General features: G+C 40.3%; 1 protein-coding gene across 4 annotated transcripts in view; it reads left to right on the top strand.

Annotated features, from left to right (window-relative positions):
- LOC126475052 (pseudouridylate synthase TRUB1-like) overlaps window positions 1–17,611 on the top strand; it is a 133,544-nt gene that overhangs the window by 59,383 nt on the left and 56,550 nt on the right. For 3 of the 4 annotated variants that reach the window (XM_050102604.1, XM_050102602.1, XM_050102603.1), the window contains one exon: window positions 11,307–11,594. In XM_050102604.1, coding sequence (XP_049958561.1) covers window positions 11,307–11,488 — 182 coding nt within the window. In that variant the 3' untranslated portion in view covers window positions 11,489–11,594. Of the gene's footprint in view, window positions 1–11,306; window positions 11,595–17,611 lie in introns of those variants that run through there. The other variant, XR_007586646.1, reaches the window with a different exon arrangement.

The following is a 17,611-nucleotide window of genomic DNA, read 5'->3' as shown; positions in this document are numbered from 1 at the left end:
CTTATAAATAAGCGAGCCCAGAGGCTCAAATCACGCGGCATGTCGCCATTCTGTCCATGTCTAGAATTGGAGAGAATGATGATTCTTTAAGTTGCAAGCCAACCACAGTGGCCTCAGGTAATGGATATCGGTGGCCAACCGGCTTGCTGAAACTATTTTCAACCTCTGCTGCATGGACATGTCTTAGCAGTGGCTGGGCGGGCCACAACTTGGAACTGCACCAGCGTGAGGAGTGAGAGGGCTGCTGGCCTATGCTCTCTGGGTGACATTGTCTGTTGGACAGCAAACTGCCATCTGCAGGGGTGGGGCCAGGGTGCAGAGCCGTCTGTGGCCATTGACCGAGCTGCCCTGTGCAGACGGCCAGTGCTTCTGAGGCTCACTACGAGAACAGTGCTCTACATGGAGTCCACGAGTTGCGGTTGACAGAGTAGTCAACCATGACGTGAACACACGCTGCAGCTACATAGTCGTGGCAAGAGTAGGAGTGCTACTTCTGCAAGTCTAGGTGACCGGACGCTGATGCTGCAGATCCCAAGGTTGGCGGCATTGATGCTGACCCATGCAGGCATGACACACAGCACCTTTACCAGAATCGGCAAAAGGCTGGCTTTGTACCTTTGATGCAATAAAGTCAATGACACACTTGTCGGTGTTTCTCTGCATGATTTGACACAAGTTGCCCCTCTCTCCCAGACTATACCTCTCGGTCATTCAGACATATTACAACCCCTAAGCCTGTGGGATTTTAACAGTGTGGTTTCAGAAAGTGGTTGTTTTGCTTTCCAACACAATACAATGTCTTGGAAAATGTTCGTCAATGTCCAACGCTACATTTTGGTGAGAGAGTTGATTTTGGTAAGTGCTGAGTGATTCAGTGTCGCTTTATGTAAGTTTGGTGTCACCATTTCAGCACAATATGATGCAGTGATTCTAAGTTTTATTTATGTTGTTTGCTCTCCCTGTCAGAGTTGTTGTGTGAGCTGGGGTACAAGATGTTAATAGAGTTATTTTTTGGGACCACAGGAACCTATGGAATTATCTTTATTTAGAGGTAATGGTGAACGTGATAATTTAGTGGCAGTGAGGTCTTCATTTTGTAATTTGACTGGGCATGAGCTGCCATATACCAGAGCTGCAGCAACAGTTCAGTATGTAGGTGTACTGGTCACCTGTCTAGTAGTTGTACTGAGTGTAGATTGGTGGTGATTCGCTGGAGGAATTAATTTGTGTTTAAATTTTCTTTGTAGAGTTAAATGGGAGTTTGTTTTTTGTTTTAAAAAAGACAGTTGAATTAAGGTGGAAGTAGAATATGCGAAATGGTGAAAACACATGCTACTACCTCAGGTGCAGTTTCTACTTTAACTCAGCAAGTGTAAGTGGTAACAGAGCAGTTTGGAAGGGCATGGAACAGTGAAATTTTGAACTTAGTCATGAGTTAGAGGCTTGTAAAGAGAGTTCCAATCAGAGTCGCGGAAGAGTAAGTCTGGATTGAGAGTGCCTTCTGTTCTGTATGACCCAACAGTGGTTGAACTGATTAATCCCTTCTTGGGCAAGGCAGCAGGATGTTGGAGATGCTGCAGAAATACATGGGTGGTCAGATGATGTAACCCTGTATGTTGCTAAAATGTGTTTGGTAAGGACATCAAAGCATTTGTTGTCTATTACGGCACATTGAGTAAAGCACTTACGTTCCAGGAGTGGGCCACTGGATTGTGCCAAAAAGCAGAACAGTGTGAGATCTTTTTGGGAGAAATTAAGTACGTTGTCAATGCAGCGCAACGAGCCTGTGGAATTGTTCTCAAATAGAATCCGTATGCTTAATGCAAAAACCTATGTACAGACCCAGAATGCAATACACGAAGACAACTCACTGAGTTGCTGTCTCCTCTTCATATGAAGCAAGTGTATAACGATTGGAATTCACGATATCCAGTGATTTATGGTGCTATATGACAAGTTTGTTTATTTGTATAGAGGTGTATTGGTCCTGAAGATGGCACCGGAGCTTTTGGTCAGGGAAACTAAGTTCAACGAACTCATGGAGATGTTGCCATCCATAGGCGAAGGTTATTCAGTTATTCTCGCACTAGACATTCTTGACAAACATCTTGCTAAGATTAATCTTTTGCAATGCACAGTGGAACTCGGGGAGATTTTGTTCCAAATGGGGGAAACAGTTATAATTGATTCAATGGCACAGGGCTCACCTATCATGGGGGTAAGACCAGCAAAACTGCATATGTTTTCAATAAAGACTGATCAGCAGGATAAAATACCAGCAGGTACGGGGAAGATAGTGTAGGTTTTAGTGGATACTGATTTGCTGAGGGAAACATATGTGGTTGAACCCTTCTTAAGCAATGAATAGTTGGATAGTTCGCATAGTTTTATCCACAGGAGTTTAGCAGAAGTGAATGACATTAATGGGGGACAGATGACTCCAGTTCCTGTGGATAACCTTCAAGGGGTGGAATAATAGCCGCTCCGGAAGTCTGGGGACTTCAATAGGTCGAGCCTAGAGGAAAGCGACAAGGAAACTGTTGATACGGAAGTGTTATGAGGGAAAGTATACGGAAGTGTTATGAGGGAAAGTAGGTCATTTCAAGTGTAGTGATCAAATGGCTAATGAAAACCTGTTGTTGAGGTTTACTGACTTATTTTGTGTGAACTGAGAGTTATTGGCAACCCCACTGACGCAATATCATACACCGACAAAGGATAGCACACAAGTTTGTAAGAAGACATACTATATAGCAAAACAGTTGCAAGCACTGGAACCAAGTGATAGTCCCGTGAGTGCAAATATTGTCATCATGCCAAAGAAATCTGTGGATGGGACACGGAAATACAGATTTTGCTGTGACTGAAGGTATATAAATGTGCAAATCATTTCGGATCCTTATCCAATGCCAAACACCACAGAAGCTTTGGATAATCTGGATTAGTGTCTTTACAACTATGGACCTCAGGAGCTGATCATCAAATGGAGGTGGCGCCTGAAATAGGCCGAAAGCAGCGTTTAGCATCCCAGCATCTTTACAAACACATGCCATTTGGGCTAAAGATTATACCAACAACTTTTCAGAGATTGTTAGGTAGGGTACTGAGGGGATTAAATCCAAAAATTTGTTTAATCTATCTCAGTGACATAATTGTGTATTAAAAGAATTCACCAGATCATGTGAGATGTTTGGAGGGTGTCGTTAGTAGAATACGATTGGCACATTTGACATTAAGTGGGGATAGGTGCCATTTTGCACAATGTCAGGTAAATCTGGGGCATGTGATTAGTGAATGTGGTGTACAGACCGATCCTCATCTTACAGAGACAGTTCAAAATTATCCAATAGCACAAACAACTAAGCAGGTACAATCCTTCATTGGCCTCTGCAATTATTATAGATGGTTCGTGAAGAAATTTGCGAAAGTAGCTGGAACCTTGAACAAACTAATGAAGAAGGAGACAAAATTACAGTGGTTGCAGGAATGTCAGGATCATTTGAAAAACTGAAAGAAATATTAGTTTCAGATCCAATATTGATTTTTCCAGATTTTAAGAAAGAGTGTGTTCTTTCATGTGATGCTTCAAATGAGGCTGTCGGTTGTGTTTTGGGACAGATGGTAGATTGTCAGGAACATCCGGTGGCTTATGCTTCAAAGCAGTTAAACAAGGCGGAGCATAACTGTTCAACTGGGAAAGAGATGTTGGAAGTAATATATGGTATACATATTTTTGGAGCTATCTGTATGGTAGGAAGTTTAAGGTCATGATAGACCATGTCTTATTGAAATGGTTGCTTTGTTTGAAAGATCCATCTCGTATACTAATTCGGTGGACACTTAAGCATTGTGAATTAGAGTAAGAGGTAATCCATAAGCCAGGGAGATCGCATGGAAAAGCAGATTTGTAAGGAGTGCCAGGCAGTTAAGTCACAGCCTCAATTTGTTATGCATGAGGGTTTGTTGTGTAGAATGATGAGGTGTGAACCATGTGTGGTGGTTCCAGAGGGTTTTCAGAAGGAAGCTTTGCAGCAAGCTCATGACCATATGGTGTCAGGTCACAGTGGGCAACGTGCAATGGACAGATGTGAAAGTAGAACAATTTTGGAGGAGGAACAGGAAGTGTGACGTGGAGCAGTATATTAAGGACTGTGTGCCATGCGTGCAGAGGGCCGACATTATGCGCAAAAGTGCCATTGCAAAGATTACCAGAGGCATCCCGTCCATTTTCTATATTAGGATATGATGTCCTCGGACCATTTAATAAAACACCTGCAGGAAACAGGTACATTCTCATGACCATCGATCATTTTTCTTGATTTTTGGCAATTGTGCCAGTGCAGGACCAATGGGCAAGTTCTGTAGCTCAGGTGTTAGTAAACAACTGGATATTAAAGTTTGGGATGCCTGAGACCATAATTATGGACCAAGGGTATGAATTTTATGCCGCATGTTGCGTATATGAAAGTTATGGACAAGTCCATTTCATCTGCAGACCAATGGGAGAATAGAATGCATACACAAGACAGTTGCAAAGATGTTGAGGTATTACATAGGCTCCAGGCACAATGACTGGGATGCCGAAGGTTCATACTGCAATGGGCTCGTTGCCATTTGAGATGGTGTATGGCAGGAAAATGTCGTCCCCCTTTGATGTTTTGATTCCTAAAGTAGGTGCACATGCTGAGTCAGCGAGAAAGTTTGCCAGAAGAATGAGAGAAGTTTGGAGGAATGTGCAAAAGGTGAACACGAAGCCACTAGAACGCCACAAACAACTGAAGAAATGCATTGGTAAATTGCTGCAATACTATGTGGGGCAGTGGGTAATGGTCGCTAGTCCCCATACATCAAAGAGAAAAATTTTTTTAACAAAATACTAGGGACCATACCAGTCATGGAAATGACCTCACCGGTCAACATGAAGATACAGTTCCCCACAAGAACGTCCAGTATACACGTCAGTTGCATAAAACCATTTAAAGAATTGTAGAAAGGATACCATGTCAGCAACCAACCAGGAGAGGAAAGTTATAAAGGGTAAAAAGAATGAACTTGGAATTAGTGAGCATCTTAAGGTGCATGATGTGCCTTATAGGTAAAGGTCATGTAAGTAAGTTGTGTAATTGTAAGTGTGTGTGTGTGTGTGTGTGTGTGTGTGTGTGTGTGTGTGTGTGTGTGTGTGTGTAGAGTATCAGGAAGTATTTATTTTTATTGCCATGGGGATATTTGTTGTTTTTTTCTCTGGAGTTGTTAGTTTTTCATGTTATTATTAATGATATTGCTTTTTTTGTGAATTCTGTGTAAAGGGGAAGGTTGTGATCGATCCGAGTGACCAAGTATGGGCTGATAAGTGGACACATGAGGCGAGTTTGTTTTTGGGGAAAGTAAATGGAATGAGTTGTGGGAAGGAGCTTCAGCCAGCCTGAACGTACTTTCAGAGGGTGGGTACACATTGGTTATACTTCGTATTCACACTGGAAAATGTATGGTTGAATTGCTGCTAAGGAGGCAGACCAGTAGAGTTAAAAAAAAAAAAAAAAAAAAAAAACCTCGAGTTTTGGTGAAAGCGGAATGATCATCAATGGCACAACTTGTGAGGTAGTCGGGATGGATTTTTGTCTTCCAGCTATGCTTACAGGTTCAACTGTTATGACATTGGCCAGAAAGATCTCTGATGGTATCACCCATTCAAAATTTAACATATTTAAATGACACATTCAACCCAGAGCTTTTGCAGTCCTTAGATTGATTAATAAAGTCCCAGCAATGGGAAAATTCGAACGTACATATGTGGCAGCATGTACATCATTTCTGGGAAGAACAGGGTGAGTGCATTGACCATTGTGGTGTGTTTCTAGCAGGCTTTTGTGGTCTCTATTTCTGGGAAAGATGCAAGAGGCCACAGGTTGTGGACGTGCCAATACACCAATTGCAAGTAGAATGATTGACTGATATTGGTCGGGGAAACAGTTAGTTCTAAGGTCTTAATTAGTGTATAAGGGTATGATAAGGGATACATGATAGACGTAAAGTGTGATCATAAGTCCTGTATTGTAAATTCACAACCTTGTCCTCAATATGTAAATTAAGATAGTTGAGTGAAGCAGGATGTTAAAGATTTGGGACAAATCTTGTCGGAATGGGGGAGATTTGCTGCACCACAAATAAGTACAGGTATGGATTTGGAGAATCTTGTGAATTTCATACAGCTGTGGTTCAAAGATAGCAGTAAGAGACCGAGTGGCACATCAATGGCAGGCATGGTCAGTGTTGATATTTCCCAAACGATTCTGTGAGGCTCGGTTATGACACGTTCGCAGGTGAGATAGCACAGCCCAGTGGGCACTGTATACAATTGTGAAGTAATCAGGGCAGCAGGGAAAAGATGCATAAATAAACGAGCCAGGAGGCTCAAATCAGGCAGTTGTGTTGCCATTTTGTCCTCATCTAAAACCGGAGAGAATCATGATTGTTTAAGTTGCTGGCCATCCATAACGACCTCTGGTGATGGATTTCAGTGGCCAACTGGCCTGCAGAAACTACCTCCAATCTCCACCATGCAGATGCGTCAAAGCTGTGTCATGGTGGGCCACACCTTGGAGCTGCACTGGGACAAGGAGTGAGAGGGCTGCTGGCCTCTGTTCTCTGGCTGACATTGTCCAGCGGGCTGCGAGAAGCTGCCATCCACAAGATCCACAAGGGCAGGGCCTGGATGTGAACTCTCAGCCTCCTGGTTGCAAAGCTGTCTGTGGCCATTGACCGAGCTACCCTGGGCAGACAGCCAGCGCAGCTAAGGCTTGCTGCAATGATGGCGGATGGCTGTTTACCTTCAGCACTCTACATGGGGCCCACGTTGTGCTTGAGGGACCAGTCAGAAATGCCATGGGCTACTGGTGCAGCGAACATCCATGGCGGCCACTTAGCCATGGCGTGAGTAGGACTGCTACACCTGCACGGCTGGTTGACCGGATGGTGATGCTGCAGATTCTGGCATTGGCGCTGACCCACGCACACATGCTGCACATCGCCTTCACCCAAATCAGCGAAAGGCCGGCTGTACACTTTCGTTTCAATAAAGTCACTGACACACTTGCCGGGGTTTCTCTGCACATTCGGCATGAGTCACTTGTCTCCTAAACCATACCTCTCGGTCATTCTGATATACTGCAACCACTAAGCTCGGGGCGGTTGTAACACAGGGAAATGGGCATGTCATGTGTGGCCGTCTAAGTCATGTGTGGCCCTCTAATGTATATAAAAATTAGCAACTCAAAAACAAAATGAGATATTTTTCTGCTGTCAAAATAAAATTTTGATATCTTATCTGCATTTCATACACTGCAATGTATGAGCTAAAATCATTCTACTCAAAGCTTACACAATGTGTTTTTACCTCTGCAAATTCTAAAATTTTGTGTGGTGTTTTACTTAATTTGATGCTGCACAGTAACTGTGACAAGTAATATGAAGATGCCAGATTAAGATGTATAGAAATCAATTTTTTCACTGAATAGTTTTTGTAAAATTGGATGGTAATTATTTCATAACAGCCGGAACACTGTCTGTCAACACTGTTAGCAACATTTGGTGAGCAGAATAGCAACAACAAAGCCGCATTCATCACTGAATGCAAAGAGCATGTCTGTAGCGGCAAAGGGGTTAACATAATCTCCAGTGAACTGTCAGCATTGTCAGCCTCCACAATGAATATTCTGTGCAAGTATTATAACTGATTTGGGTTCCAATGCACCATGTATACCACAAACATGTTAAAACTAAAGTAAGGTGATGAGCAGTATTTGCAGGTAGTTTTAATATACTTTTCCAATTACGTCTTTTATAGTCTGAGATCAGAAAGAGAGAAAAGCAACAGTGGCCACACCATTATGTACTCTTTGTTACCAGGTAAATAGAGCCAAAGACACACAGATTGCTAAGAACCATAGTGAGTTCAAGATAAAAGTGGTCCCATACATACATATTCAGTCATTGAAAGACACAAGTATTTCTGATAACTTTTAAAACATATGTCAAAAAAGCAAAAACTGCATTTCTATGCATTTTTGTGTTTGTGAAATTACCTTCGGACTAATTTTATACAGATCTCTAATACTGATTGTCTCAGTACTCTGGTGTATCTTTTCCTTGAGTTGATTTGCCATTTGAGGGTTTGCTTTCATACACATTTCCCTGTAAATATCTCCATATATAAGGCCTGGTGAAACATGGCTCGTTTTCACCCCACCAGCTCCCCTCATGAAGAGCTGTCATGCTTCACCACAGCCATAACTACACCAATTGCAGATATTAATCGTTCTGGATCATGAGCCCTATGGACTCCCTATACACAAATGTAAATTCAGATTATTTACATAATTTTTAAAATCTGTCAGAAATTCTTATGCTGATTAAAAAATGAATCCATATAGCGGAGATGCTGAGTCACAGATAGGCACAACAGAAAGACTTTCACACTTAAAGCTTTCGGCCAATACCCTTCGTCAACAATAGACACACACCCGTTTACGCAAACACAACTCATACGTGTGTGTATTGTTGACGAAGGCCGTTGGCCGAAAGCTTTAAGTGTGAAAGTCTTTTTGTTGTGCTTATCTGCAACTCAGCATCTCTGCTATATGGTGAGTAGCAACTTTCCTCCTCATGATATTGTTACTCTGTTTAAAAAATAGTAAATTTTTATGTACAAGAAAAGAAAAATGAGATAAACAGTTTCCTGTACTCAGACAACGAATTTTGAAATAAGGAATTGTATCTCCATATTCTGTGTGTTTTTGTATCAAAAATTGCGCACATTTATGATGAGATAGTGTGATCAATTTCCTCAATTTATTATATTCATAATTTTTGTTACACATTTCATGACACAACCATTTTAACACTTTTCCCACCAAAATTACCAAACTTGTTACTCTGAATAACAGAACTGAAGCAAGTAATTCTTTCACCACAGAAAAGGTCATCAGTTTACAGCATAGCCTCCAGAAAAAAAAAAGAGTATAAATTAAATTATCGATACTCAGCAATGGAAGCGCTATATGCACTCTCAGAATAGTACCTTTGTCATTTGGTAAAAAAGGGATGAACATTTTTTGTTTCATTGTCTTCTTGGTTCTGATGTTCTAGCTGACGGACGCTCATTGTTCACGGCCTGTAACTAATACAATTATCTGTAGTAATACTAGTAATATTTTGAATTTGTATGAAACTACTGCTTATAAAAATTGTGTTTTCGTCAGTAGTGAGTACCTTTCCTGCCCATGATTATTCAGTTACGTAATAATTAAATGTTACCCTGGCCATTTTGTATAGGCTCATTGTTGTAGTGATGCCATTAATGATAAAAATGACATAAGCTATTTTAATAGTCATTTAATGCTAAAGGTATTAAAAAGAATAATCTCAGTAAATACAAAACGGTGTCTTGTAATATTTTCCAATTCTTTTTCAGCCAGAGATACAGTTTTATTAAGTAATTTCTATAAATGTGCATGCTGCTATTGCACATAGGCAGCTGTCCTGGAGCATCAAGCCTGACAGAAAAAAATAATTAAGCATAGTTTTCAATTGGCTTATCACATAATATTAGTTTTTCTTAATCCATTGTGAGTAAGATGGATGTCTTCACGGTGGAATATGTATGATATTTCTTGCAAGAGCACCCTAAGAAAATTTAGCTCTGGGTATTAGCAAATATGAAAGAGAATTTTTAACGCGATAAGTTGTTATGGAAGCAAATATTAAAATCTGAATGAGATCTGTCCGATAAGTGTCCTCGACCAACAGTTTACAACCAAATTGTGTAGTCTCTTTTTTTAAGCTATGGTCCTATCAAGAATTTGACTTTTTACTGTGTTATACTAGAAAGCAGCTGTTTTTAAATGTTCAGTGACAGTGTTGCAACCAAATGCTTTCGCGATATCTGTTTGCACATACGTTCAAAAGTATGCTTCCACTGAAGAATTTCTGCTTGTTTGCTAATTTTGAGCATAGCACACATTTGCAGTTAAACACCTTTTCTAAGAGTTAATGGCACAGGTGACTTTTGTATTTCCATTGTTAACTTGTTCACTCAAACGCATCATTTTCATGAGAGTAGCATTTCATGGGGCAAAGAGAAGTGTCACTGAGATTACTACCTTTGTTTTGACATAATCATTTTTTACATATTAAACATTGGGGTTTTCATTGAAAGACACTTAATCCCCCCCATTGAAAACAGGTTTTCAGTGTTTTTCTTTTCAACATTCTCAAGAACCATAACTAAAAATATTACCACAGTGATAACCAGAATAATAGCTGTAGTAAGAACCAAATTAACAACGTGAGTGAGAGCATAATATTGCAGAGAGTAACTCCGAATAAGCTGTTGACAGCAAGCAATGGCTGTTCAACAGTGAGTGAAGGCATGAGAGCCTATGCTTTGAGGAAACAGTCAAAGAAACACTGCCCTCTCGACTGCTGATAAAAGCTGATTGTATGCTGTCATCTGCCCATGATGTCACCGTGCAAGTTGGAGGGAAAAGCACTTGTTGGAGGGAAAAGCACTTACTGGAGGGGAATGCCTTATAAGCCACACTTTGCCACACCTACCATAGATAAAGGTCACAGACAGACAAGCATAGCGAACAAGATATCCACAAACGTCTGCTTACTGCGCATTCTTTTGTGAAGGCTTTATGAATAAGAGACAGCAATTGACGAGATGTGTGGCACGTAGCTCCATTTTTCTGGAAAAAAGCTGAACTGCATTTCATATTCCTTTAACTGAGAGTAGAAGTTTATGAAAATTTGAAGATATACGTCTATATTGATAGGAGTTTTAAAGATGATCAAGCAGACAATTGAGCTACCAGAACCCACACATTCAAACTCCTTTTTACTTGAGTCGCAATGTGGGAATTTTTGGTGAACCAGTAGAAATCAATCTGGCTGTTTCCAAGGCCATAAAGGTGGAAACAAGCTTCGTTACTCATAAAGTAAGTGGCTGTGACAATTATTATGAAATTATCATTCATTGGCCTTGATGCAAGAGATGAATTTAGGAAACGCCCCCCCCCCCCCCCCCCCCCAAACACACACACACTTACAAGCATCAACAGTAACAACTGTAGCTGTGACAATCACACCCTACCACTCAACCAAGCAAGCAGGTAACTAAAATATCCTATTTATTGGTCGCAAACCAGGGCTACTTTTATCTTGGACTGACTCTACAAGTCCATCTTATACTATTGTCTCTTCTTCTGTTCAAATGACTTAAGCACATATCCACCTGTTAATTTCAGCCCTGAAGAGCTACGCATATGTAACTGAATTACGGAGAATACAGCATGGACCATTTACAGAGGATGACATGCTTGAACCTGAGAAGTGGACAATAGAAGATATCGTGTGTGCTATTCAACAAGCATCTGAGAAGTATGCAGAATTCTTGCAGAATTTAAAAAATGGAGCAATGGCCGGTTAAGAGAGAAATTCATAAAATGCTTTGATGTAAGGAAGAGGATATAACTCCAAGGTGTGAAAGAAGAAAGTTCCACTGACACTGTAAATAAATATAATTTTATCTTATATTTCCATCAGTATTAACATAAAAGTAACTGAATAACAGGAAATCCAATGGAATCTTCAATTTGATTACAAACTGTAAGTATATGAATAAGCACTTGCAAAAAACACTAGTGATAACAGAAGTAAAAATCTTTGTTTGATTTATAACACAGAAACAGAACCACTATGGTGAAAAAATTTATGCATATAAACAGATGGTGAGAAAGTACAAGATAAACATGTGGTCACAAAATACACTGACAAAAAAACCTGAAAGGAATTGTTAGCTATCTATGTGATTTTGCACATGTAAATACTGGTGATGGATATGTTAATTATTAGAGTTTCAGTCATCTGTCATTATTAAAATGACTTGATATATAAAGGGATGCATTTTGTGATGAAGTCTGGAGAATGCCACATGCTCATTTGGCATAACGTTACCAATACATAATGGATTTTGAAAGATTCTACACATGGCAGATGCGCAATGTCCATACAGTTGTCTGATGTCAGAATTACTAGAAATGTAAGACTAACCGAACATGTAAAGATTTCAGTCAGCAGAGTGACCACCCAAAGCACACTGCACATATGCACCAGAACTGAAATTATTTCACAACATACTGTGCCATTGGTTAGAGACATGTTAATAGTAGCCTATACTTGGAACAGTGTCTCAGTGGCCTAAAAACAGAATCACTACCCTGGATGTAGGCTTCTATTAACATCACATACAGATGGCAACATTTGGAATAGTGTTTTACTCGAGAAGGATGAAATTATGACTAATGGAATTGAACTATTTTCATGAATACTTTGGACGACCACCATCTGTATATATGGCGGTATGTTCTCCTAATGTTTTGGATCAGTGTGGGGAGCCATTCTGCGTAACTTCAGTTCACCAGTGATAGCATTTAGGGAACTCTGATGACACAGGCATCCTATCCCCTTATATGCTACACCTCATTATAATTTCTATGTCCATCAACTTTCAAATGGACAATGCTTGCCCTATCTATGAACTGCGTACATGATATTCTCCAACAAGATCCCCTTACCATCTGCCCTCAGTAGAATGTGAGGCCAGCTTAGATATTAACTATGGCCCTACGTCCGTATCCAGATACAGAGGATCATTTATGACAGTTGTGGGCCAACTTACCTCAGGAGAGGATACAGCAGCTCTACAAAAGGGGACCAAAAAGTAACAACAATTCCTTTCCTGTTGGCAGATGGGATATCATAGGGTTCACAAAGCATCTGTGCATTTTGTTTTAAGACCTAGAGTAAACATGTGGCTGCAAAATATGTTCCTCATGTACTTTCCAATGAATAGAGAGCCATCTGTATTGTGAGAGTCCGGAATTTAAAGAAGTCACAAACTGATTCCAAATTTTTATGAGAAATCATTATAGGTGACAAAACATGGTGTTATGGGTATGACCAAGAAACCAAGCAACAACTGAGCCAATATAAAACTGCTTTAACAGCATGGCTGAAGAAAGCAAATCAGATGAAAAACAGTATGAAAACAAATGATTTTTTTTCCAACATAGAGAAGATAGTCCACAAAAAAATTTGTTCCCAAAGGTAACACAGTTAACCATCTTCAACTGCTAAAATAATTGCAAGAGCTGTTAGAGAAAAGGCATACAGTACTGTAGTGGCCAAAAGGTTTAATCCTCCACTGTGACAAAGCTCTCAGAAACACAGCACGATGTGTCAGGCTGTGTTGAGGCAAAAACAAAATGGCAATGGCATTGGCTCTGCACCCACTTTATTGACCAGATTTGTACACCAGTAAGTTCTTGTTCTTTATAATGAAAAGGGACCTCAAAGAAAACAATTTTTTGAGCACAGAAAACAATATATCTGGATGAACCATGCAGCATAATTACAAATGACTTACAAAAAACTGTTTCCTATAGAGATAAAACATTGGTACACACATATTAGGGCCAAAGGATACTGTTCTGAACATGCTGCAATTTTACAACAAACAAAACTCTGTGTAAAATGTTCTCAATGCACTTGTTGCATTAATTCTTAAAGAAAATTTGGAAGTTTAACAATGTTATCATTGTCTCTGTCACAAAAACAACTGACTGTCAAGGAAGTAAAGGATTTAACAGATTTGACTGCAGATGTGCCCACTGCATCTAGAGGTTACATTGGCACCAACAGCGAAATATTACTTGAAGCATATTTCTTTCCATTATGAGGTATTATATGGGATGTGTGTACCAATAACATTTAATACAACCAGCCCATCATGAAAGACTTTATGGTCATATACAAAATGTTTAATAGAATAATTCTTATTACCTTTGGGTCCCCAATAGTATGACATCCTTCTGAATGAAACCTGTCTTTAAATTTTGCCAGAAGGAACGCAACATCCTAAAGACGTGTTTCACTTGATTGTGTAACCTATAACCTTTCTGCATTTACAAATGTCATGTCATTTCCTCCTCTCCTTCTACGTATACAGCATCTTGTCAGTCATTGTATAGTTTTCACATGCTTACACACATTTGAAAATTCAATAATCAGCTTGTTAAGTTTACCAGAGTCTATTTCTGACAGTGAAATCTGCAAGTTTGTGTTTTTCCGTATACCCAATCAAATTTGAAAGTAGGCAGACTTTTATGTACTGTATTTCATTATGGATAAGAGGTTTTTTTTAAACTCAGCTTCAGCTGATGCTCTGTAGGTTTCATTTTCTGCCTCATGCTACTTCCACTGATCTGTCAAGTATTTCTCCTTCACTTGTGGCAAGGATTTGGGTATGTGACCATCAGGTTGCATCATGGGATTGTTAAGTCATTTCTAAGATCACAGGAAGGCAAGTAGAGCTAATCAAAGTGTCTGTCAGTCCCACTTGCTTCTTGCCATAGCTGCGGCTCTTTACCACCAGCTCAGACGTGTTGAGTGGGGACAGCTGATGTAACATTGCTTACGTGAGTTGGTGTTGACAACTGTTGAATTGGCACAAAATGGCAAGTTCCCAAGGTAGCTGATATTCCTGTTTTCACATCAGGTAGCAGCTTTTGTCAGTTGTTGCGCTAGTTTTCAGATGTTCAGAGCATTTAATTGAACATAAGCAATAGTGAAGCCACGTCTATAAGCGGGAATTCTATATTATAGGCAATCACGAAAGAAACTTTTTTCAGTAAACTGGGGCTGTTGGAATGTACATTCTACTGAATAGTCCGGGAGTAAGAGAAACTGGTTGTAGTTGGGTAAAATTTAAGGTGAGCAGTTCTACGATTACTATACACCTATAAAATATACCTTACAAATTATGGACATTATAATATTGTATTAGTCGATTGATTTCTTTATTTTATAATTTTTTAGCATTATTGCTTTTGGACCAACAGTTAATTAAATTGAAATTGTTTTCATTAAATATATGAGTACATTAATCTTATTTATTATGGTGTTTTCATGTAGTTGTGGAAAGAGACATTCATCTTTTCGCTGACTATTTTCAATGCCAAAATGAAGATTGTGGCACATGTTAAGGCCAACACTTATTAAATGTTATAATCTTTGAGTTCTGATAAACTGGCAATTAGAGACAAATATGTTTTCATGTGTGCAAGTGTTCTCCACCCTTTTAATATGATAACTGGAGAATTCATTAACTTAGCTCAAAAACTCATAAATATAGGAGCAAAATATGGACAGGTCACTGCCCAAGAAATTCTGCCTTCTCCCAGGACTGTAGCAAGACACATTGAATATATGGCTGAGCATATCAGGAGTGAGCTTATACCTGAAGTGAAAGAGGAATATCTAAACACGAATGTGCAATGACGTGACCTATCGATTGATAGCTACCGGTAAGAATTGTTATGTCATCCTGCATCAGTGAGTCAATGGACTCATGGAGAAGGGGAAAAAAATTATATTCTGATAACTATAAGGTTCCTCAATGTGATGAAAACTAGCAAAAATATTACAGAAATGTATGAGCAAATGGCAGAACTGTCTTGTCACTGTCTCAGAACTAGCAAAGGCTACTTTTGTTATGGATCAGGAGGCTGACATTAAGAAAGCTGTAGAAGCACATAACATCTCCCATGTGTGGCATTACATCAATAGAGCAATGCAGCACACTGTCCATTATAATTATACGGGCTGTTATGCCGTGGTTGGTTGATGAATTTTGTCTCAATTCCCAACGTTTCATCTCCGACTGCAGGAGACATCTTCAAGGGGGTCCGTAGGTCGATGGGAGGTCCAACACACCCACTGGCTCGCTACTGACTGCCGCTAAATTCCACGTCTGTGCGCTCCCGCGCCGCGGTGTGACATCATGTGTTTTGAAAATGTCAGTGCAATTGGCCGCTGTCCATCGCCATCGCCATCACCCAGTAGTGGACGGGTGGTACACATCTTCTTTAACACCGGCATCCATATACCATTTAATTTCATGCCCTCCTCCTTTCGGTTGAAATTATTTGGGTGTTTAGCGATTTCGATTGCCTCCCTGTAGAGCCTTTCGTAGTATCCGCTTGTGGCCGCTAGTACTTGCGTCTCCTCAAAACGAATATTGTGGTTCCCTGGCTAGAAATCATGCCCTGCAACAGCTGATCGTTCCGTTTCTCCTCTTCTACAATTTCCCTTGTGCTCTTCCAAACTTTTAGAAACAGTTCTTTTAGTTGTACCCACATAAACACCACCACAGCTGCATGGGATCCTATACACTCCAGCTTTTTCCAAAGGTTTGTGAGCGTCCTTGGCAGGCTTAAGGTATTCCTGTATCTTCGTGGTGGGCTTGTAAATTACGGTAATATTCCGCTTCGTCAAGATCCTCCCTATTCTTTCCGTTACATTTTTAACAAACAGCAGGAAAACCTTAGATTTTGCAGTAGCCTGTACGTCAGTATGATTTCTACATGGCTGCATCAACGCACGTTTTATTTCGGCGGACGAATATCCATTCTTCATTAGTGCATTGTGGAGATGTTCCATCTCAGCGTCGAGCAACTCAAGTTCACAAATATTTCTAGCTCTGTCCGCTAACGTATTGATAACACCCCGCTTCTGTTGTGGGTGGTGGTTCGGATCCCCGTGCAAATAACAGTCTGTGTGCGTGGGTTTGCGGTATACTGAGTAGCCCAAACTACCATTTTGATTTCTAAAAACAAGCACATTGAGGAAATGTAACTTGCCGTCTACCTCCTCCTCCATTGTAAACTGAATTCTCGAGTTTATGCTGTTTAGATGTTCGTGGAACCGGCTTAGTTCCTCCCTACCATGTCTTCACAGCACAAACGTGTCATCCACGTATCGGAACCAAACAATTGGGTTTTTTGCAGGCAGCACCTAAGGCCTGTTCTTCGAATTTCTCCATACAGAAGTTTGCAGTTACGGGACTTAGGGGGCTTCCCATAGCCACGCCATCCATTTGCTCATAAAACTGTTCATTCCACTTGAGGTATGTGGTCGTCAAGCAACAATTAAACAGTTCTAAAATATCGGCGGGAAAAATTTGATCCAGCTGTTCCAATACATCATTAAGTGGAACCATGGTAAACAGCGAGACCACATCGAAGCTGACCAATATGTCCTCCGGCTGGACAACTATGCCATTCAATCTGCTGATGAAATGTGTCGAATTCTTTATATAAGAGTCCGAACGGCCCACATGTGGTTTCAACAGCGCAGTCAAAAACTTGGCTAACGAGTAGGTGGGCGAACCAATGGCACTTAGTATCGGTTTTAACGGCACGTTTTCTTTATGAATTTTGGGCAATCCATAAAGCCTCTGTGGTAGCGCAACCGAATTGCAGAGACCTTTCTGTACACTCTCTTCAATGGAGGACTTTTTTATTAACCGCGACAAAGTTCTGAGAACGTTGTTAGTGGGGTCCTTATTCAGCTTCCTATATGCTTGCGGATCCAATAGATCAGTAATTTTACTCTGATAGTCGGCCACATCCATAACCACCGTTGCGCTTCCTTTGTCAGCTGGGAGAACCAAAATACTATCGTCGTCATTCAGAAGTTTTAAAGCTCTTCT

This window comes from Schistocerca serialis, chromosome 4 (assembly GCF_023864345.2).
Source record: "Schistocerca serialis cubense isolate TAMUIC-IGC-003099 chromosome 4, iqSchSeri2.2, whole genome shotgun sequence".
Taxonomy (NCBI): domain Eukaryota; kingdom Metazoa; phylum Arthropoda; class Insecta; order Orthoptera; family Acrididae; genus Schistocerca; species Schistocerca serialis.
The sequence above is the reverse complement of the archived record's forward strand: the minus strand, read 5'-3'. Positions and strand labels throughout refer to the sequence as shown.